The 24,514-nt window shown below is 41.4% G+C and overlaps 1 protein-coding gene across 1 annotated transcript; it reads left to right on the top strand.

Moving 5' to 3' along the window:
* Positions 1–244: 244 nt before the first annotated feature.
* Positions 245–20,008, top strand: akt2 (v-akt murine thymoma viral oncogene homolog 2). The gene is made up of 14 exons (XM_012882840.3): positions 245–687; positions 8,552–8,642; positions 10,893–11,015; positions 11,102–11,213; positions 11,909–12,074; positions 13,530–13,661; positions 13,764–13,829; positions 13,916–13,984; positions 14,196–14,318; positions 14,928–15,056; positions 15,624–15,838; positions 19,313–19,400; positions 19,492–19,594; positions 19,702–20,008. The coding sequence occupies exons 2-14, from the start codon at positions 8,597–8,599 to the stop codon at positions 19,785–19,787; spliced, it is 1,458 nt and encodes a 485-aa protein (XP_012738294.2). The 5' UTR covers positions 245–687; positions 8,552–8,596; the 3' UTR covers positions 19,788–20,008.
* Positions 20,009–24,514: the final 4,506 nt, after the last annotated feature.

The raw sequence follows: 24,514 nt of genomic DNA, 5'->3' as shown, positions 1-24,514 counted from the left end.
TTTATTTCGCAGTTTACTTAGAGACTTTCACTATAACTCGAAAGAAGGAGCAATTGGTATTACTGTTGAGTTTTCTTTTCCTTTTTTAGTTATTTTCCTGCTGCCTGTGTGCGTGTGAGCAAGGCAGCTTCAGCTCTGCATGGAGGGGGTTTAGGGGTTCCACACTGCAGTACTTGGTGTACTTTCACACCGACCGTTCAGGTACGGTGGACCCTCTGCTCGCTGGACGTCACTTCCCACCGTGCGCGTCTGCTGTAGACGGAGCGCGTCCATGCTAAGCGGACGTCTAACCGCAGTACAGCCGTAGGAGAGAAAGAGACAAGAGAGACCGCTTGCTTTTCGTCCTCTGAAGCCGTGAACTCGGTTCGGTCCACCGTAGCGTGCTCAGCTCCCACCTAAAAGCGGGCTTTATCCTCCACTCTGCTTGTCCCTGTAAAAGTGCCGCAGCGTCGGACCGCGCACCCCGCCGCTCGCTCCTGGCTGCCGCGAGGGAGAGAGAGAGAGAGAGAGAGAGAGAGAGAGAGGAAAACAAGCTCGGCGAGCAATGCGCTGAAGCTGTGTGATCATTGACAGAGTTCAGTACACACCAGCTCCCCACGCTAACCCGTCGGCGCGTCGTGCACCGTGGTCCCCCCCCGAGTTCTTCGGACAGCCACCTATGCGGATATTTTTTGCTCCGAAGCCGAGGTAAGGGGGGAGGACATTGGGGGAGAACTTGAGCAGGTGGCTAGCTGTCGTGCTAACTAGCGGTTAGCTTGCAAATATGTTGGGGCTAGTCGCCTTGCTCGGGTTCTTAACGCGCTCAGTGGTCGGTGTTGTCGTCTCTGTATGTCTCCTAAAATGTTGTTTTAGGGAGGGGGTTGTATTTTAAAGTTTTATAATTTGCCTCCAGCGATGAAAGCGCGCACGAGAGGCTGGGAGTGTTGTTGCCTGTGTGTTAGCTAGCTACCAGCCTGCAGCGATGTGGCTGTGTTTACGTTACCGGATCAAGGTAGTTTTCTCACGCCAATTAACGCATTATTTGCTACCGCTGCGCATTACGTCCATCGCTTGTTGCTCCCTTGTGCTTTTTAAAGTCGACAGAAAATAGGCGAGTTAGCTAAACTTCAGCAACTGTTTGCGTCGTAGGTGTTTTTTTTATTTATTTTTTTGTTTTTTTTAAAGCGAGGACAACCCTGTTTACAGTGAAATGTTGGCCCCCTTTTTATTTATAATCTCAAAAAGGAATTGTCTAGTGCTACTCTGCACTCTGCGTAGTTAACTGTGGGCAGCAATAAAAGGTCTGATGTCGAGAGAAGCCTTATCTGGTTTTATCTTGGTAAACAAAGCAGTTCAAACAGCCTTTGCGACTGTATGTTTAAAAAAAATAACCAAAGACCTCTCTGTTCAATTTGGCTTTTTGGTTAAAGTTAATAATTCTGTTTTTATTATTACTTTATTTCTGGGTTAGTTACGAAAAAAAGCAGCAAGCGATGTGATTGTTTTGGATCTGCTGTTTTCGATTTTACATAGCCTTTTTAGGTTTTAGTATTGAAGGCATAGTGGCATTTCCGGCTCACGTTCCCGTCCGGGAGGTGCATTTTTTTATGTCATAATTTAAATAATGCACCGGGTTAGTGTCCAAACAGCAGCTGTAAATATCTCTGGTGTCTCTGTTTTCTACCCTGAACCTGTTTGGGTTTTCTGCCCCTCAGCATGTTTGTGAAAGCAACTGTCTCAACATTCAGGGAGCCTCTATTGGCTACCATTACTTTGTTAATTTGCTGTTAAATGTTAATATAATACTAGTATCAATATGTTGCGTAACTACGGAGTTGTGTAATTCAAGTGACAGTTTAAAAAAAAGTTTGTTTTAATACCAGCAATCCTATTTCAGATCGGATCGGATCGAAAAGCGTCGATTCTAGATCTTGATAATCGATTCTCAATGCTTGAATCGATCCCCAGTCCTAGTTGCCCATTGATCACTGTAACGTTCAGCTGCTGATGTCGGCCGAATGCCTTTATCCATCTTTTACATGTTTCTAGACTCCTTTATGTTTTAGGAAAGGAATAAACACCCTATAAACATTGGGGATAATGCGTGTCTGAATGGCACTTTCCACACTGACAACATTTAACCAGTTTTACCAGTGTGTTTTTTTTTTTTTTGTTTTAAACAAGATTAGATTAGATTAGATTCAACTTTATTGTCATTACACAGGTACAGGTACAAGGCAACAAAATGCTGTTTCGGTCTAACCAGAAGTGCAGGATAAACAGTGGTTCCATAAGTACAGGACATGGGTTTTTACTGAATAAATATAGAGATGGATACTATTATAAACAGAATTTTACTGATAGATTTGTCCTACGAGTATAATATATAGATAACTAGTATTGTGAACTAAATTTACAAAATTTACAGCTGGATGTGTACCGAATATAATCCCTCTGACCTCAGTGCATTTGTAATGTAACATCCCATAATGGGAAGCTTCTGCATGTATTTTTTTAAAGATATATAAAATGAGGCTATATAATTTATATCGAGATAGTCTGTTGTGTTATAATTCTACTTTTATGTATTCCATTAAGTTAGTTTCCAGCTGTTTCACATATTTATCTACAACTGTTTGTTAAAAAAAATTGCCTGTGAAACATTTGGGATAAAGCTTTGATTCATAGACGCCTTTTTATAGTTACTTTATAAAAAAAGAAAAACCAAGATAAATGTCGTATATCGGCATTCAGCCTAAAAAATGTTGAGGTATTATTTTTGGTCCATATTGCCCAGCCACACGGCATCATGTCACTTATGACAAAGGTTTTTAGAATTTGGATGTCTTTATTTTGATAAAGACAAAATATGTGAGATCGGGCTTCCAGGAGAAAAGGTCCAGGAGGGAACCCCAGACATCGCTCTCCCCAGCTCTCACTGGCCAGACAGGATATATAGTCCATCGCGTTCTCAGTCCTCACAGTGCGATGTGCCAAAGGGAGGCACACAGTGGGCATCCTGATAAGCTGTCCATACCATCTCAGCTGCCTCTTTTCAGTGTGGAGAAGGCTGAGCCTGGCAGCCCTCCGGAGGAAGCTCATTTTGGCTTCTTCTATTGGGGATCTCATTTTTCCGGTGATGATCCCTACTTCATGACCATAGATGACATGGTTTATTGAGAGCTTTGCTTTTAGCTCAGCTTTTTCTTCACCTCAACAAACTAGAGAAGCTTCCGCATTACTGCAGATGAAGCTCAAATCCATCTGTCCATCTCCTGCTCCATCCTGTCTAGGGCTGGGTATCGATTCAAATTTCAAGAATTGGTTTAAATACCATTCTGAAGATTTAGAATCGATTTGATTCAATCCGATCTCAAATTGGATTACTGTTATTAAAAACATTTTTTTGCTGTTAACTGAATTTCATGTAGTTATGTGACGTATTGATACTAGTATCATATTAACATTAAACAGCAAATTAATAAAGTAATGATGGCGGCTATACGGACCAAAGCCTCTCCCTGAATGTTGAGACAATAGTTTTCACAAACATGCCGTGGGGCAGAAAGCCCAAACAGATCGAGGGTAGAAAACAGACACCAGAGATATCTACAGCTGTTATTTCTCTTCAATTCAAAAAAATCTTTATTAAACCAAAAGGGATACTAAGTTTAGACACTAACCTGGTGCATTATTAAAAATATGACTTAAAAAAATTCACTTCCTGGACTGGAGTGTGAAGGCTTCTGTGATGCATGTTGTGTCCATGCCTCCGACCACTAGGTGGAGCCTGGCGCTTTGTTTTGTTTTTGTCCTGCTGAGAACTAGTAGACAGACTAACTCGGTTGTTAAGTTAAAGTCGGCTCCCGGTGTACTTTACTGCTAAAAACACAATATTCCAGCTCCCACATACTTGGGCGTGCTGTGTGCAGACAGTGACCGCGCAGGCTTCTGACTCTCCACGGGCCTTTTACCTTCATAGTGGAGCGTACCTGTTTCTTGTGACTAATTCCCACATTTTTCCCCAGCGGGACGAAGCGTGGGGAGGGATAGTTAAATGTTTGATTAGCTTAGCTAGTTGAGCGACCGCCTTCTTGGAGCAGCTCATTGTATCAAGCTCAGTGTCACATATGAAACACATGGATGTGAAGACTTCTTGCTGCCGAGCAGTTTATGGTGTGACACCGCATGTGCATACGTGGTCGTAAAAGTTGAGCCTACTCATGTCCACGCAAGTAATGCCGGCTCACACATTTAAGTTCACAGTGGAAAATGCATTTTAAAAATCCATCTTTGGTTATATGAATCGATCTTTAGGAATTAATATCAGAATCGATTCATAATTGAAAAATCTATTTTTAACACCGCCCTAATCCTGTCATTACTCGTGAGCAAGACTCCAAGATACTTAAACTACTCCCTCTGCTAGAGACACACTCCACCTTGTTCCGGTAAAGTTACCTGACTCCGCCAGATAGATTTGCTCTGCATATCCATCTGGAAACCTTCCGTTGAAGTAACTTTGGGAAGGGGCGAAAATACTGGTTAGCTGATTGGCCTATGTTGGTGATAGACGGGCCAAATGAACCAATCAGATTCGTCGTCGCTCTGTTACGAACGACGACGAAAACACAACCACAAGCCAAGCTACTCTTGCTGCTGCAGGTAAAGGCTCGTTAGCTCAGCAAAGAAATACTCTGTAATTCCGATAAAACTTGCTCGATAGCCACGCTAACGCTAGTTTCATCGGCTGAAACCGCCATGTTCTTTAGACTGAACTGACGCGCTTCCCGTTGCGTCACACCTCAACCCGCCTCAAAGCCAACGCTGATTGGACGTTCGTTTGGTGAACGGCTCCAAATTTTCTTTAATGGAGAGTAGCCAGACTGATCTGCGAGTGAAACCTTGAAAGCTCGCGAGATCAGGATGGTCTCACGAGGCTACCGGTAAAGGACCTTGGCCTCAGACTTAGAGGAGCTGACTCTAATCCCAGCCCTTCATGAATCTGAGGTTCAACAATAGGTCGGAGGATCCACTCAAACACCTTTTATAGTAAGCTTTCCCAGGGTGGCTGAGAATATGTGATTCCCTTGATAACTAGGACACACTCTGCGGTCACCTTTCTGAAAAATTGAAGCCACCTCCATATAACATTGAAGAGGCATATCAATCATGACAGCTCTACAATGTCCAGAGCCATTAGAAATTCAGGCTGAACCATATCCACACCTGGTTGCCAGCCGCCTGGAAGCTTTTTACAACCTCAGTGACCTCTGCCACAGTGATGGAATCACATTCTCCCAATTCTTGAGGCACCAAATTCTCCTTGAAAGACCTGGTGATCGTATTCAGAAGATCTTCAAAGTCACTCAGTGTCCTTCTCAAGAATCAAGAACATTTTATTTGTCACCGTGGTGAAATTTCTCTTTGGCTACTCAGGTTCACATTACAGTTGACATTACAAAAAAGCTGACAAACAAACAGGCAACTAACAAGGGTTAAATATTTTTCTTTTAGTATTCAGGAAGGTCACAGATAACAGATAATAAGGTAGTAGGGGGCTTATTGAGCAATGATGATTTGAGGCTTCGTTTATAGCAATGTGCATTTAGATATTCAGAGATGATGGTGTGCAAGTAACGCAGTAACATTAAGGTGCTTGTAACGTATGACGGGCTTGTAACAGAGGGGGTGATCGATTTAAAAGCGTTGGACTGCAGTCTCCTATTCAGGGGGCGATTGCCCTCACAGCTCTTGGGAAGAAGTTGTTTCTAAGCTTATTTGTTTTGGATTTGAGGCTTCTGAAGCGTTTACCTGATGGGAGACGGGCAAACAGCGCGTTGCCTGGGTGGGTGGGATCAGTGGAGATGCGTCGTCCTTAGTCCAGGTCTGCAGTTCCCCTCCCAAAACATACACAGCTTGGGATGGTCCCTGTTTTCCTTTCCTAAGTCACTGAATGGTTCTCTAGAACTTACTTGAGGCCAGCCAAAAAGTTCTCTCCATAGTTTTAAATTCCTCCCATTCCTTAGTTTTTGCTTTTACAGCCACAGAAGCTGCGATCCCTCCTGCCACCCAGTACGTGTCAGCTGCTTTCCAAGGACAACCAAGCTATTAAAGCCTCTGTGTTCAGTCCGATAGCCTCCTTTACCACTAGTCCTCCGGTTGCTACCATAACAGCCACCAATAACCTTTAGGCCACAGCTCCTTGAAGCCGCATCAGCAGTGGAGGTCCTCAACATGTTAAATTTTGTTTCAACTTCCCCAACCTCTCTTGGGGCATGAGGGAGACTCTACCGCAGGTGTGAATTGAAAATCAGTTGGACAGGTTCCTCTGCCAGATGGTCCCAGTTCATCCTTGTTACCCATTTGGGTTTACCAGGTCTGTCCTACCCTGGCGACAGCTCCAACTCACTTCTAGGTCATGATCGATTAACAGCTGGGCCCCTCTCTTGGGCTGACTGTCCAAGACATAATATGGCAGGTCTTGACGATACAATTACACAATGGATCATCGACGGCTGGCCCAAGGTGGCAAAGTACATTTATGGAACACCTTGTGCTCAGACCTTGTGTTCATTGTGGACTATCCGCTCCTTCAGCTCAGGGAGGTCCCTTCTCCCGATCACACCCTCCCAGGTAATGCTGACGTTACCCACATGATCATTGAAAGGACACAATGCCAAGAAGGATGGGTAATCAGAACTGCTGTACGTTGCATAAGCGCAGACAATAGTCAGAAACCTCCTGCAACCTGAAAAGAGGTGACCCCCTTGCTCGCTGGGGGAAAACTCCAAAATCAAAGCACTCGGCTGGGGGATTGTGAGTATCTCCCACCCCTGCCCTGGCCCTCTATCCTTGGGCGCTCCTTGCATAGAAAACAGTCCAGCCCTTTTGCAGAAGTTGGACTCCACAGCTCAAGATGTAAGTGAATGTGAGTCCAACTAGCAGCTGGTACCGCTCAACCCTAAACGTCAGCTCTGGCTCTTTACCCACCAGTGAGGTCACATTCCACTTCCCTTAAGCCACATTATGCAGCAAGGAGTTGGCACCCCAAGGCCTCCGACTTCCCTGGCACCCAATTTGCATTGCACCCGATCACGATGATCCTGTCTACAGGTGATTGGCCCACATGGAGGGTCGGTTCTGTGGCTCCTTTGGGCTGAGCTCGACTGATTCCCAGTTGCCAAAGCTTCACCACCAGGTGATCGCTGACTCCCCCAGGCCTAGCTCCAGGAGGGTACCCAGGTCTCCCTAACCTGGACAAGGTTGGCCTCTTCTAGTGGTCAGCCATGTGATTAGAATAATTGAATCACTTAAGCTTGCTACATACTCCATGAGAACAAAGAGTTTTTTTTTTCTCGTAGTCGGGGTGGGAAGAACACGGAAAAAGTTTGTTTTGGCTCTGTCTTTTCATACTGCACGAGACGCTCAGCTTCAGAAGTCAGACTCAGCCCCACGTCATTGAAAAGGGGGCCAAGAGCTGAGCCCAGACATAAATTCGTACATAAGTTCGACAGACGTGTGAGACGTTACAGCTTCTCCTACCCTCTAAATCCTTTTCAATCACAGTACAGTAGTCGGACACCCCTAAAGAAAAAAGTTCTGCCCCGACATTGTGGCGAGAACAAGCAGGGAGATACTCAACAAACAAAATGGAACAAGACAAATTGTCTCTGTTCTCTTGGAGTATGTAGCGGGCTTTATAGTCTGGCATCTCCCCTGAGGCCAATTTGCCATAGCTACCAGGGGCTAAAGCTCCCCACAACGTAACCCACAGGATCATACAGGTACACAAACCCTCCACCATGTTCACATGGTGATTCAGCAGAGGTCAACTAGACAAGCCCATAACCTTTTACTGTGTTTTTTGTGTCTGCTCGTCAGTTTTTAACTTCTCTAAAGCAATCGGTGTTACTGTATGAGCTAAAAACACTTTGCGCTAATTTTTACCGGAATACCCAGAAATTCTTGTGATACACTATTGATTCTGGGCTTTCCTTAAACATTTATCAAAAATCCACCATGTTTTGTTTTAGATATACCATAAAGGTCAGGACTCCAAGGTTACGATATGCAGCTTTGCACGATCAAGCCGGCTGCTTTATGATGCTGGTGTGCAGATTTCAGCAGTTTTCCATGTTGTGGAGTTGTATTTCAGGACACCAGAGTGCTTAAGAAGGGGATTTATTTTCCAGATGGTTTGCTATGTAGACACCTCTGAGACACGTGAGGTGTCGTATGCATTGAGGTTTCACCATAAGTTTATGTCTTCACCTTTTTCACAGGTTGTAGTTTTATTTCCTTTTGGGTGCGGTGTCTTAGTTATTTGTCACTTTTCCTTTTTGTGTAAGTATGATCTATGGCTATATTTTGTTATGTGTGTTCTATCTGATGGTGACAATATTTTTATTTCTATTGAAAAAAACTAACAACACAGAGAAGTGTTGTGTGCTTTTATATTGTATTCATAAGATCCTTATTTTATTAATAAAAGCATTATAATTTTTATTTCCTATATGTTATATCATTGTAAGCTATTGCCAAGTGTTTACCTAACGTGTATTTCCATCAGCTTGTCTGCACCCCCCTATCTTGCCAACGGTTCTGCGTCCCGAGCATGGATGACATCACTATCGTTAAAGAAGGATGGCTCCAGAAGAGAGGTAAGGAGCCCTTTGTTTCCATCATGAAATATTTGAATATACAGCAGCAATACATGTTGAATTCACATTTGTTGCATGCTCTAGCATTGGCTTGGAATATTGCTTCTCAGGAAGTTTGCATGGCTGCTAAAACAATGAGAGCTCCGTTAAAAAAAGATTTTCTTTAAACAATTCAGTTATTTTATGTCAAGAAACCCGAAATAAAAGTAAAAACTTTATATATGAGTATTTTTTGGCTGTATGTGATCCATTTTCAACATATTTGTTTAGAAAAGTTATAGACTGTTAAGAAACAAATGTCAGGACGGTTAATGGCAGAAAAATCAAACCCCTCATTAGTGCGTGGCTAATGTCACATTATCACAGTTGGATAGCTCAGTATCTCACTAAAGCTGTTTTGTAGTTATTTTCCTGCTTGATGTAGTCACCAGCTTTTCTTTTAAGTGTTCTTTCCTCCCAGCTTTAAGGTTCTCACAGTATTTATATGTCTTCAAACAAAATGGCACACCAAGTGCCGGAGCTTATACAGTATGTCATCGTTACTACCAGGAGACCATTTTCAGTCCCCAGGAAAATAAATTTCTCCCACATCGCTCGTCATCAGACGGTGAACTGATATTGTGGGCTTGGCACACTTGTATTGTTGGTACCCTGTTCTGGCCCCATGATTTGGTTTATTAATTGTGCAATGATGAAAAAGGAATGGTCCCACCATTGAAAGACTCCACAGGGGTGCTGCCGATTTGTTTTTGGGAGAGTATTAGTTATAATAGCCTTGTCTGTAGTGGAATGAAGCCATATTGTAGTGAGCTTGTAGGAAAGTTAAGAAATCCTGTGAGCAGTAGAAGGCCAACAGCTTGTCAGAGAGATCCCACCGGTTTCCCTGACTTTAGCCATTTAAAACAACTCGAACTCAGTATGTTGGCCGTCGTGAGATACAGCCCCATTAGTGATTATTAAAGCGCTACAGTTTCATGTTACGTTCAGAGTAGCTGAACTGCACTTGTGATGTAATTGTGCTGGTTGACGCTGCGGGTCGTAATCAGTCCATCTAATCAGCAGTGACTTGCCAGCAGGGCCGGCCCAAGCCCCCATGGAGCCCTAATCGAAATTTGATTTTGTGGGCCTCTATTTCTGCCAGTAATATGGGTTTGCTGGCAAATGTCTGACATGGGGATATGTTAATTATTGTTTGCTATCAAACATTAGCAAATACTTTGTTTTAAAGCTGAACAAAGCTGAAATATAAAGGGCCAGCCTCAATAATTAACTCATAGCTCAGTTTTACACAAATAAAACCGCATTAGCGTAAATATTTGGCTATATAACCGGGTCATTAAGGGTCAGTGACAAGCTAATTTTCAATCAAAAGCCACGCAAATCTTTTTGATAAACATTGCATTCTTAATCAATGCAAACCTACCGTTATCTTGGCTTTTTTTTCTCTTGTTCCTCTTTTTTTTCTCTGCCTCTGAAGGTCATGTTCTTTTTGTTTTTTTGCAACATTGTTTTGCCTACTTGCCTGCCACATATGCTTTAGCCTTTTGGATGCGCATTGCATGGCAGAAAGCTCATGTGACCATTGCAGCGCGGCCGTCCGCCCACTAGGGACCCTAAAACCAATTAAAAAATGTTTTGCATGTGTAGGTAATGATTTAGACAAAGATATGTTGTTATAAAAGAACACACAATTTTGTGATTAAATTGTGTGCTTTTGTAACTGCAACCATATAGAAATAATTATGCATGCAAAAAAACATTATTTGGGGGGCCGGGTGGGATAGTGGTCCTGGGGCTCTAAGCAGCCATGCTCACTAAGTCTGAATTATCCACGTATAACATGGACGTTGATCAACTTTGAGAAAGATGAAAAACTAAACTGCGGACTTCTGTGAAAGTTCAACGTTTATTATCTCCTTATATAGGACTGTATCCCAAAGATAAACATTTTCAGCTAGTCTATTTAAATTACTTAACTACTTAGCCATCCTGACTAGCTGTTAGCCTTTCGCCGTTCTGAAAAAGTCTCGACTTTCTACAAATTCAACGTAATAAGACATTGTTCTGCTAAGATGAAGTGAACTATTGCTGATATTTTCCTGCTGATAGGAAATAGGCAGATCTACTCTGCTTCAGTTGATTGTCAGTGTTATAACCCCGCTGTGCTCAACCACTGATGATAAAAAGCACAATAGTAAAAAGCCTTCCAGAAAATGGTCCAATGCCAACACAGAGTCTGTGTGCGTCCAGGTGAATACATCAAAACATGGCGTCCTCGGTACTTCATCCTGAAGAGCGATGGAACCTTCCTCGGATACAAAGAGAAGCCGGAATATTACTTCGACCCAGCGCTGAACAACTTCTCCATCGCAGGTCAGTTTCCCGTCCGACTTGCTTTGTGTTTATACGTTTAATCTCGATTGATCTTCAGCAGCAGCTGATCTGTCCGTGCTCTGTAGAATGCCATCTAATGAAGACGGAGCGCCCAAAGCACAACTGTTTTGTTCTTCGATGTCGGCAGTGGACGACGAATATTGAGCGAATCTTCCACGTGGAGCGACCAGATGAGAGGTAGGGGTCTCCTTTTCAGTCTCATAAATTTTACCTGAGTAAAAAATGGTTTAAAAAAAACGAAGATATGTTTGGCACCTGATGCTGAAACGCAACCTAAATAATCTAAATGTACAGTCTGTGATTGAATACAGCCAACAAACGTCACTTCTGCATTTTAGACCACAGATATGAGAACGTAAACCATGTTTGTTGTAGAAGTAGGTTAAGGATGTACAACTGTTGACAGCTTTAACTTCCTTCAAAGAAAGTATAAATAGAGAATGGGACAAATAAAGGCCTAAAAAGGTTTTTGTTTGCTATGTATAGATAAAAGCCATGTCGTTCCTAAGAATAGGAACAGCTATCCTGCTTAAAGTCCTCTCCAGTGCTAGATTTGACCTGATTATTTAACTTTAACCGAAGAAATTGTCAGGGGGTTTTGTTTACATCGTTCTGCTAAGTACCAAATCCTAGAGGCTCCCTGCTGAAAAGTACACAGATTATCCTCTAAACTTAGCCTGAGTGATCAAATTTTTACTAAACCCAGGTTTGTTTTGGGGGGGTTGGCATGTTTTATATTAATAAACATTCTAAAATATGTCAGAATTTGTTCAGTCACTCATTTCATATTCACAGATAACATTTAGTGAGTCATTTAGACACGGGATTAGGTTGCATTTGATGAGGTCAACATCTTCTTTCTTCTGGGTCAGGGAGGAATGGGTGGACAAGATCCTGACGGTAAGAAACGACCTGAAGAAGAAGAAGCAGGAGGATCAGGAGGCCATGGACGTCCGATCCGGCTCACCCAGTGACATCTGCGGCGCAGAGGCGATGGACATCGCCGTGTCCAAAATATCCAAATCCGATTCAAAAGTGGTTGGTATTTGGTCAAGCAGTGCCTGGCAGCCGAGCTCTTACTGTGTTTGTCCTGCTAAGCTCATCTTTTTTTTTTTTCGAGTTGTTCAAACTGTAAGCCTCTTTCTCTAAGCTTTTTGGGAGGTTGCTCTAAATAAAAGAGGAGAAAAATGTTATATATATATACTTTTTTATGTTGACTCTGGACTTTTGGGTTTTGGTTTTATAGATTTTCTTTATATGCAGATAACTAGTGTTAGATTTTAACCCATTTTTAAAATATTTTTTAAACTCTTTTTTTCCCCCCCTCACCTTTGCTAAGATTTTATTCTGTAAACATTGCCTCCAGCGCAGAAAAATCCTCGTATATCAGGATTAGGGTTGTCACCATACTAACATTTTGAACTCGCTACCGATAGTAAGAAAAACACTCTGCACCATTTTTGATACCGCAGCTACAACCTTTGAAGGTGCGGGATTATTTCTGGTTAAGAGCAAAAAGTATGATTGGTTACAATATGACAAACTTTAACTTCCGCTATTAATGCAGAACCAATAAGCAGGGAGACAATTCAGCCTTCGTTTAGAGAAATATATAATTCATGTGTTACTTCCTGGTTTGACAAAACAGCAGAGCAGATAACACCAGTAGTGTAAGTGTTAATATCCTCTATGGAAGTCTGTACATTTGATTAGAATTTTTTCTAATACAGGCTTATTCTTAACTAAAATGGTTTAAAAACAGGCCTGCAGCATACAAAACATGTTTTTAGTTTCATTGCCTCAATATTTCGTAGCTGACCAAGTTGCCAGCTGATTAACGTTCTCCTGCATCCCTGCAGTAGAACAGAGTGGAACCGACAGAAACCCATCCTTGGGCTGTCCGCGTCTCTGAAGCTTCTGTATAAACATCGTTACAGTGTTAGGTGGTTGTTCAGCTGGCTTCCTGCTTCACTGCTGCAGATCCAGGAGCTTTACTTCTGCCGTACCGTTGCTCTCCAACATCAGCTGGTAGTATCTTTCAGCATTTAGTGGTTTCTTGTTCGTCGACCTCAAAGTTCCCCCCGATAAAGAGGGTCTCACGTGTTTTCTGGCTCTACTCCAGATGGTCTCAGAGTTTAGCCTCTCAGCAGATCATTGTTGAGATGAAGGGCTGCAGGGAGGCTGAATATTGGGAAAAGTGCAACTATTCAGGCAAATTTCAATGGGTCAGTTTATATTGATTATGGTGCGCATGAGTATTTTTAAATGATTAAATATTTTTGTATTGATTATTTTGACAACTTTAATCAGGATATAAAATTGTTGTATGTAACCGAGAGCATCACACATCATCTAATGCTTTAAATATTGTCAATTTGAACCTATTTTAGTTGAAAACGCATCAAATGCTTGTCAAAGACGTACCAACAATGAGTTCAGACTAGTGGGAGAGTGGCAGCAGTCACGGTTTACATTTCCCTGTTTCTCCCCCAGACCATGAGTGACTTTGACTACCTGAAGCTGCTGGGCAAAGGGACGTTCGGAAAAGTGATCTTGGTTAAGGAGAAAGCCACGGGGTTGTACTATGCCATGAAGATCCTCCACAAAGAAGTCATCTTTGCTAAAGTAAATCCCGTCACATTAAAGCCTTCTCTTTCAGCTGCGTTGTAGCAGTATGCTGTCTTTCTGTCACGGCGTGGCCTAAACGTGCCTTTTCTCTCGCCGCAGGACGAAGTGGCTCACACAGTTACAGAAAGCAGAGTTCTGCAAAACACACGGCATCCTTTCCTAACGGTGGGTTTCCTATTCTCGCCTTGTGTTTACGCTCCAGTCTGTGTTCTCCTCATAACCCGGTCGCACATTTCCCCTCTCTTCTTCAGACACTAAAATATGCATTTCAAACCCCCGACCGGCTATGCTTGGTGATGGAGTATGCAAATGGAGGAGAAGTAAGGGTTCCTTTTCTGCTCTATGTTATTCTAGCTGTATTTTACTGTTGTGGAAGTTGAAAGAGAAAGTGTTATGAGCTGTGAAATTTGCTGGCTGTCTCTTAGAAATAGTGCAAGTAAAGCCAACGTTGGAAGAAAGTGTTAAATTTTTAAAGACCTGACGTATGACTGATATAAAAGACTTTCTTTTAAATTGTTGTTTCTCTTGTAGCTCTTCTTTCACTTATCCCGGGACAGAGTGTTCACCGTAGAGAAGGCGCGCTTCTATGGGGCAGAAATAATATCCGCACTGGAGTATCTGCACTCATGCAATGTTGTTTACAGGGACTTAAAGGTAATTCTTTTCTTGATTTAATGTTGTACGGGTTATGGGAAATGGATGTAAACCGCTCTAAGTCGGCCAATTGCTGCTGGCTTTCAAGAGGGGGAGAGCTTTTTTTTTTGCAGTGTGAAACCACAGCCTTTTAAGCTGGCATTCAGTTTTTCGCTTTCAATTTGAAGTTTTAACCCAGTTGTTGGGTTAAAGAAAAGGTCTGTTTTTAAACAGAGATGCACCAACCAGTCGGGCAGAGATCCAAAACGGCCTGGTTCTCTTCGATTGGATCCTAATTTATCAAAACTGGAGACACATGGAGCCATTTTAAAGGGAGATGTATAAAATGTACTTTGATGCAGTTTTTTTGCTTTAACAATATTTCCCTTTAAGGACATGTGCTTTCATTATGGGGACAATTTTGCTTCTCCTTCGTTTTTTGTTAGAAACAAAGAACCTGCAGCATAAATCTCCTTTTGTGTGTTATAGTCCTCTCTAATAAATATTACTCTAATCAGATCTAATCTATAATAAGTGTAATCAGAGTCGATGAAAATGCTAATCAGCGTCTCAGCCTTCTGTGAGAAAAGTCAAGCAATTTAACGTTAAATGAAATCTTTTCACCTACAGCTGGAGAATTTGTTGCTGGACAAAGACGGCCACATAAAGATAACAGACTTCGGGCTGTGTAAGGAGGGAATCACTCATGAAACCACGATGAGAACCTTCTGTGGAACCCCCGAGTACCTGGCACCAGAGGTAAAGCCATGTTGAATCAGTCAGGGAACCAAATAATGTCTTGGTAGGTTGATGGTTAAAAAACATTGAGGATGTTTTAATTTGAGATGATATCTGAAAGGCAGAAAGGACGGACGTGGTTTTTATTATAATGGTAAGTTATTTTATCACTGTTGAATTAGCCCAAGAAATGGGAAAGGAGCTGTGTAAAATAACATGTTGCATTCTGAGTAAATGTCATACAGCAGAAACGGGTGTATCACACAAGATCAAGGAAAATTATTTACAAACTCACATATTGATCAATATTTTTCATTGAAGCCTATTTATATCTGTACATTACTGTCATTTAAATCTTTGTTAAATCATGTAGTTCACCGGTGTGTGTGCTATTTTAAACTCTGTCAGTGGTCTGCTGTCAAACCTGTATCTATTTTTAAATTAGGATTTGCTCTTTAACTTGTTGTTAATGGAATTTATAACGTTAAAGCAGCCACAGAACAAAATGTCTTCATGGCTAACTCCTTTATCTTTTTAGGTTTGTTATCTTTTGTAATTAAATGTTCCTTTTTTTCTGCTCTCCGTCAGGTGCTGGAGGACAATGACTACGGACGCGCAGTGGACTGGTGGGGGCTGGGAGTGGTGATGTATGAGATGATGTGTGGTCGGCTGCCGTTCTATAACCAGGACCACGAGCGCCTGTTTGAGCTCATCCTCATGGAGGAGATCCGCTTCCCAAGGACCCTGGCCCCAGAGGCCAAAACCCTGCTGTCCGGCCTGCTGAAGAAAGACCCCAAACAAAGGTACCTCATGTAGCTTTTACCTCATAGCAAGTACCGTACTTATTACAGGCACAAGGAAGAGCACAACTATTACAAGTGTATTACAGAAAGACCAATTTTATTTTGTTGTTTTTGTGGTAATTGTCAAATGACCAATTTTATTTATTTATATATATATATATATATATATATATATATATATATATATATATATATATATATATATATATATATATATATATATATATATATATATACGTTTTAAACAAATTAAAAATCCTAGTAGACTAGTATGTTTTTCAATTATGCCCATCTCCATACCAATTATAAAACAGCTGTAACACAGAAGTTGGACTTTTTCACTAAGTTTGATGTCATAAAAGTGGACGGGGAGGACCACAGGACTAATTGAAGGATATGTTGTTTTTAGAGAGGCTGCTGTTATGATAACAAAGCTGTAATTTTCAGCATTGAAACTTGAAATGATTAATTTAATCAAACCCTAAACCTTTTGGGAAAAGTGTAACTGTAGCAAATCGCAACAAATGCCGCCGTCGCTGGCTTCCTGTTTACCTGCTTTTGGGGGAGAGGAGATAGGACAAGCAGCTCTGGTTGGGATTACTTTAAGACCTTATTTTTGATCATTATATACTACAATAGATCATTTTAGGGAAACGTCCATTGTTTTGCTGGTTAATCGTGTAGTAGGGATCAGAAAACATGGACCATCTAGGAGTTTAAACTGGGAGATGACTGAAACAACATGCTGGGAATGCTGAGCTGTATCCTCCCACTGCAAAACCAGGACCATTTACTGGGGCAGGATTCTACCCTGGTAATCTGGTTTAACTCTGGTTCCCACCGTAGAAACAACCGGCCTGCTGAAGAAAGACCCCAAACAAAGGTACCTCATGTAACTTTTACCTCATAGCAAGTTCTTATTACAGGCACAAGGAAGAGCACAACTATTGCAAGTGTGTTACAGAAAGACCAATTTTATTTTGTTGTTTTTGTGGTAATTGTCAAATGACCAATTATATATAAAAAAAGGTTAATAAAAGCCGTGATTCTACAACAATATCCTCCAAATGTTTTAAAAAAAATTAAAAATTCTTGTAGACTAGTATGTTTTTTAATTATGCCCATCTCCATACCAATTATAAAACAGCTGTAACACAGAAGTTGGACTTTTTCACTAAGTTTGATGTCACAAAAGTGGACGGGGAGGACCACAGGACTAATTGAAGGATACGTCGTTTTTAGAGAGGCTGCTGTTATGATAACAAAGCTGTAATTTTCAGCATTGAAACTTGAAATGATTAATTTAATCAAACCCTAAACCTTTTGGGAAAAGTGTAACTGTAGCAAACCGCAACAAATGTCGCCGTCGCTGACTTCCTGTTTACCTGCTTCTGGGGGAGAGGAGATGGAAGAAGCAGCTCTGGTTGGGATTACTTTAAGACCTTATTTTTGATCATTATATACTACAATAGATCATTTTAGGGAAACGTCCATTGTTTTGCTGGTTAATCGTGTAGTAGGGATCAGAAAACATGGACCATCTAGGAGTTTAAACTGGGAGAAACAACACACTGGGAATGCTGAGCTGTATCCTCCCACTGCAAAGCCCTCCCTTGGTTCAAGAGCCCTCCAACAAGAACTACCTGCCTACCAGGACCATTTACTGGGGCAGGATTCTACCCTGGTAATCTGGTTTAACTCTGGTTCCCACCGTAGAAACAACTGGGGTTCAGAAACAGGTTCTTGAGGTAGAAACACACCTCAAGTAGCCCCTTGTTTCAGTTTCACTGTTATCCACTATATCACACTCACTCATAATTAATACTGAAATTCTTCTGCAGCTGTGGTTAAATTATTGGTACACGTATAACTGTGAGATCAAAGGTTCTACAGGAAACCAGCCTTAAGACAAAGTGTTTTTTTTCTCCTATATATAAAGTAACCCTTTTTATTAGTCTTTATCGCATGTGTCTGTTTTTGGATTGTTTCAGTACCCGTAAACATTCATGTTAACATTTGCAGGGTTTCCACAGGGTCTTAAAAAGTCTTAAATTTGAGATCCTAAAGTCTTAAATACACTGAATTATCGAGTTCAGGTCTTACTTTTTTTTAATAGGTCTTAATTTTCTTACGCCCATGTTACGCTGCCTCAGATGCATAGTAAAAAGCTCCTGTGACACTGAATTGTTCTTTATTGAATGTATTTACAACTAAACACACGCAGCCAGCCAATCAGCTTTCGTGTTATTGGTTAGAGCGTATCACTGATGGTCCGTGTGGAAATAGAAGAAGTTAGTGCTGCTGTTGTCATGGGAGGATGCAAAGTTAACGCCACGGGTACCTTCAATCCAAGCCTATGGGTTACGCAGCAGCCAGCGACTTAATGACACACGTTAAAATAAATGTTGTGTTTTAGCAAACATTATTACTAACACATTTATTATACTTATTTAAGCAGTTGATGAAATGGCTACTCCGTTTGATCACAGTAACTGTTTGATCATAACATCTGATTCAATGTTTTAAAATTAAAGAACCAGACCGACCAAAATATAAGGTTATCGGGGAAATTCTACAATCTTAAAGACTAAAATAAAAGTTATACAAAAACAATATAATTCCAAAATGACAAATTCATGCAGAAGCAACCCTTTTCCAAATATTTTTTTTTTCATTTTACATCAAATTGATTAAACCAATACTTAGGGTAGGTAATGTATATGTTTGTTAGAACAATGCAAAGTGCTCCCAGTGACGATATCTGCTGTTTACAGTAGATTCACTGGAACGTCACATGGCACGGCACGCCCAGTAGACAGGAACTAACATTAAAACAACAAAGCTTGTGTATAAACAAGAAGTCGCTCAGGTAAATGTATCACCTATTTTGCGAGTCATTTTATGGCTTCAGTTCTTTTGGACGTTGCTGTAAATTTCAATCATGATGCTCTTAAAAAAAGGTTGTAAAAAGTCCAGACTGGTAGTGTATAAATCTAAGAATAAAACTGGACCCGCTGTTGTTTTAACATGTTTGTGTTCATTAATCTGCGGGGTTGATTCGCTTCCTGGAGGAGGAGGAGGCGTAAAGCAGAAGAACATGTTATTTGTTTGTGTTTGACTCTTTGAACTGCAGAAAACACTCCGCAAGGCTTTTTGCTCCAGCAGCTATAAACACGGTGATAATGTGTTTGCAGCCCGTGTTCCTCCCTGATAGGTTTTGGTTCTGGGTAATGGTCTTAAAACGGGGACATAATCGATTGTTGTTTTGGTCTGGACCCCCGTGTCTCTGCCAATCACAGGAGAACCGCTGAGATTAGCACACTGCGATGGGCCCGCAGGCTCGCTAACACACACTAAATTTGTTTTGGAGCGGGTCCGTGATGCCGGGTGCTCATTTGCGATAACTACGTCTGCGTGTTTATTTATAGCCGGTACATAGGTGGTGTTGGTAGTAATTTTGTTTTCTGTTAACAGGCTCGGAGGTGGACCGGACGATGCCAAAGAAGTAATGAACGACAAGTTCTTTGCCCCCATAAACTGGCAGGACATCATTGAAAAAAAAGTGAGAGACTAAAAAAGGGACATTTAACACAAGATGAGCTGTTTGTACGTTGATTTTCTTTTTTTACATCTCCTCCCATCTCTTTTCTCAGGTTACCCCACCCTTCAAGCCCCAAGTCACGTCAGACACAGACACCCGTTACTTCGACGAAGAGTTCACAGCACAATCTATTATAATAACTCCTCCAGGCCAGGGTGAGCAAATCTAACTGATTCCCATTTGCTTTGTGCAACTCTGACCTTTTACATGCGTTTATAACGTCCATTGTTTCCCCCCTCCCCTCCCTCTGTGCACCCTCCAGATGACGAAGACGTCGACGGCTTTTTTGGTTCCGATAAGCGTGCTCACTTCCCTCAGTTTTCCTACTGTGCCAGCGTATGGAAATGATCTCTAAGACTCGTGAACGAGCAGGCATGCTGGCACACAGTCCCAATCCCACACGCAAAAAAAAACAAAAAACAAAAACAAAACAAAAAAAAGTGGCACAGAGCACATTTTCCATTCTGTCTGTGACACGCATACACCACAGTCACAGGTAAATCATAACAACATGTTTAGAAAGTAGGAAATTATCACACAGATAATGCCTGTCTGGGGAGGGGGGGGGGGGGGGAATAGACTGGGAGCTTCTTCTCTGCATGTCCTCTCTGGGTTGGCATCAGGCTTCCCTGCTGGACCGCTGCAGCACCACATCAAAGCCTTTACACTTCAAAAACCAATCATACCAGCAAGTCCCATGTCTTTACCAGCTGTAGTCACGGTTCACACACACACACACACACACACAAACGATCTGTGCATAAACTACATATTTAAGTAAACAAACTTGGCAGAATTATATAATCTGAATTGAGGACATGGAAAATATCTGGGGGAGAAAAGGAAAAAAAACGTTTTAATTTCGCCAGTCACGGTTTTAAATGTAAAGCCATATTTTAATTGTTTTTTGTTAAAAAAAGAAAAAAAATAACAAGTGCTCTTTCTGGAACTTGCTGTTACAAATCAAGTGTGGGGGGGGGGGGGGGGGGGGGGGGGGGAGAAGGACCCGGGGTAGGACGAGGGGAGTTGCCATTACGGTGTTTGCACTGCACTGGGTGTATATGCGGACGGGCGAGAGGATTTGAATGTGTGCGTGTGTGCCGAGAGAGCGCACCAGAACGAGTGAGCAACAGTTGTATTTGTCAGCCATCCGTTTGTGTCGTGTCTTTTTATTTAGTTTTTTGATGCATGTTTTTAAACTGAAACTCTGCTGGAACACGGGCAAAAGAGAGAGAGAGAGAGAGCGAGGGGGGACACTACGCAACGCACTCTGTGGGCTGTTTTCATCTTGAAGCCGTGTCGTTTTTTTTTTTTTTTTTTCAGGATTTTTGTCCTGATTGCCGGCTGTTAACTTGACCCGGTCAAGATAAGAGACAAAAAGATCTACTGTGTGGCTTAGCTTCGCTGTCAAAGCTGCATTGTCTGATGCGACGCGGCGCTCATTCGCGTCGAGCCCAGGGTCGTTAACCCGGATCCCAGCTAGCCTCAGGTTTTTGCAGAGAGAAGATCCAGGCTCGCCTCTCCTGCCGTACATATTGATAAAGACTGAATGAAACAGAAGGGGGGTGATACTCTGACCCCACTTTTCCTGCACCAGTCCACAACATCTAATGTGTTAAAGGTGCATAGCCACGTTATGTGACTTTTTTATTTTTTATTTATATGTCTATTATTTAATTAATAACGGTCAGAGGCTCTGACTGCGAGGCATCTCAGAGGGTCAGGGTCGGGCCGGCATTATTTAATTTTCATTTATTAATTAAGCAAACCGGCATTACGATTGATCCGCAATACTGTCGCTAGATGGCGCGGTCGTCTGTTCATATCTGCTAATCTCGCCCAATGCGGTGGCCCTTTTTATCCACAAAAAAAGGACCATTAAAACATGGAGGCTTGGTGTATATAACCTTATTTTATTTTTATTTTATCTTTTTTTTTTTTTTTTTAAGCACATAACGTGGCTATATATCTTTGAAGCAATTACTCTGTCCTCAGTTCTGGAAACCTTCCTCCACAACTAGTTTGGCAGCCATGTTTTGTTCTTTAAATGTCAGTGCAAGGTCAACTTACCCCCATTTAAAAAAAAAAAAAAAACCTTTTTAGGCATTTCTTTCCTCCTCTCATATTCAGAGCCTGATTAGTATTGTATTTTGTTGTAGTTGTATGTTTGAAGCAACCGGTTTACATTTCCGTGTGACCCGTTGGACCCGCCTTTACTTCATCCGCCGAGACGTCGGCTGTATCATTTAGTTTCAATAGAAAACCTGCATACTTTTAGTCACGAAGGCACATGATGGAGAGAAGCTGTGGGCAGCGTTTTGAAAAGTGCTCCAACTGACAAACGTTTATTCGGGGGACGCTGGAGGAGATCTTGCTTTATTCTATAAGTGTTAATGAAAGAAACGTCGAAGCATTTCTTTTTCTGTTTGTGTTTGTGTTTGTTGACATTTCCTCTCTTTGTGTCCATCGTTTTCACAAACTTCGGAAGAGTGAACCTGTCTCATTTTAAGTACATTATATAAAATATGAATATATTAAAGTTTTTTTTTTTGAACCGCTCTCATTATGTTCTTGTTTTTATTTTCTAACTCCGTTTTTCCATTTCAAGGGGATGCCGTCTGAGAATTGCTGCTTTCGCTCCAGTTTAGCCCAAAAACACTTTAAAGTACAATTAGGAAATGTCAAATTGAATGGAGAGATTGTAATGAACATAATTTTCCATACATTTGAAAAGTAAGCACTGTTGAAACTTGAACTGTGCTACATTTCACTGACCCCAATAAATCTAAATTTATTTCATATTGCTTTTCTGATAGGATTTGAATAAACAGCGATTAAACTTAATAGCTCAGGAGGACAGAGAATAATAATCAGACAGTTTAATACTTTCTCCCACAGACTATGCAGATTATTGACATAATCAGGTTTCATTTTTTATTATCACAAATAAAATGGCATTCTCAAGGGTATCCCTCTTGTCCCATTGATTTATGTTTGTAATGTTTAGTTCTGCCCGTTTGTTGGTGAAAGTTTGCATGCGTGATGGGGTGAATGGGGGTGCCAGTTGGGAATGCTTGAGTGAGAGCAGTGATTCAAACACAGGACAAAGCAGCAGGTTTTTCAACACAGCAATGACCTGGCCTCAGTTCCTGCTGACCGTACCGCGATCAAGTGGCTCCGATTTACGCTGGAACAACTCCGGCACCTCTTCTCACTGGCTCTCTGTCCTGGAGCGCTGCTCCGGCAGTGCCCCGTCATCAGAACCACTGCACCGATGGACTCCACTGTGGATTTGCCTTCATCGCCAACAGGGCCACAAGGGGATGCTGCCTGGACTCTTTAAACTTGGCGGTGAAGCCATAGATCGAACCTCTCTGTTGGCCACGCTTTAAGCAATGCTTCACAGCTCAACATGCAAGTAGACACCCATGACCTCTCCTGTAGGCGCACACCGGCACAACAAGTGCCTCTTCATTGTGTAAATAGTACCAAAAAAAAAAAAAAGAAAGAAAGGAGCTTGTTGGTAAATGCAGCATTTAGTAGAAAGGGGAGGTCTGTAGCTTTTTGTTTGATTTGCAGCTTTACCATGGTTGACACACGTTTCTCTGTATATTTGAATGTGATCAACGGTCAGGAATGTCATACCTGACTCTGTTGTTACAGAGACGTTCTCTTTTTTTTTTTAATTGGTGTCCAGATAGCAATGAAAAAAAAGCTATTTTAAAGGGAGGGTTTGGTCCTAGCTGGAATATCCACCCCCCTTTCAAGACTTTACAATGTAACGGGTAAAACCTGCTACAGTATGGTAGCTTATATTTGCAACTATAATGTGCCAGTAAACCTTTTTACTGATCAAAGCTTGTCTGCGTGTCTTCTATGCTTTGTCATTAGATAGTTGGGAATCTGTTCATTTTGTTTATATGACACTGAATCACAATAGCTGCCCACTTGTGTCATCTTAAATATGAAAAAAGTATTAGAATCCAAATGTTTATTTGCTGTTATGTATTTTCAGTAATGATGGAGACATTTTACCTTGGAAGCATTCAAACTTCAATTTAATGTAGGGGTTTAATGTTTTTGGACCTTTTTCTTCATTTGTTTTGGTTCTGATGCTTGTCTGTTGATTCGTATATAATCAGATGGATAATGCCCTTTGATAAAACTAAAGACATTTAAGCAATCTACTGCTTATAGAAATTCCTTATTTGAAGGACATACTTTTTTCACAGTACATCATGAGCAGCTTATAGAAATGGCTAAAAGATCAGCTGCAAAGTTGGAACATCCCTCTGGTGGGTACAACCCGTCAAATTGCACAAAACAGCAAGTGGCAGAGTTTCATACCTGGTGAAGATCTGCAGGACAACAGCAAATGCACAAAATGGTGTAAAAGAAGTGACCCAACTCCCAATTCAGGTGGTGTTCAAAATGCTATTTTTTAAAAAAAAGGAGTTTCAGACAAATTGATACAATTATATCTTGTATGCAGCACTGATTTATCCTAGAAGTCCAATATTCAGCAGGACTAGTTGCTATCTAGTGGGGGGGTTTAGCAGGAGGAAACAGGATTGGCTCTAAACTATGCACTCCTGTCTGCATTGGTCCTCTTAGCAAACTGCTTTCATGAATTTGTTGCCAAAATGTTAAAATCTCTGTTCTCACAACTAATTTTTTTTAATAATACATTGAAGGAATTTTAGGTTAAAGATGCAAATGAGGAAAAAGTAAAAAAAAAAAAAAAAAATACTATGGGGACACACTATAACTTTAAATAAAGTTTATTATTGAACATCTTTATACTTTCTAAAAGAGGAAGGTGTTTTGCACTTTTAAATTATTTAAAAGTGGAATAATCTTTACCTGATAAAATACGCCTATTTAATAGGCGTATTTTATCAGGTAAAGATTATTCCACATCATACTTGAGGAACTTTTTTTTTTTTTTTTTTTTTTTTTTACATTTTTTCAAGCTGCTGGCATTGAGCGGAAGCTGCTCAGCTCGGCAGCGGTACCGGTGCCGGTCCCGGTGCCGGTCCAATCAGTGTCTCCCAGCTGGCTTTATTAGCGGCGCT

This window comes from Fundulus heteroclitus, chromosome 18 (assembly GCF_011125445.2).
Source record: "Fundulus heteroclitus isolate FHET01 chromosome 18, MU-UCD_Fhet_4.1, whole genome shotgun sequence".
Classification (NCBI taxonomy): domain Eukaryota; kingdom Metazoa; phylum Chordata; class Actinopteri; order Cyprinodontiformes; family Fundulidae; genus Fundulus; species Fundulus heteroclitus.
Note: the sequence above shows the minus strand (reverse complement) of the source record. Positions and strands in the feature narration are given on the sequence as shown.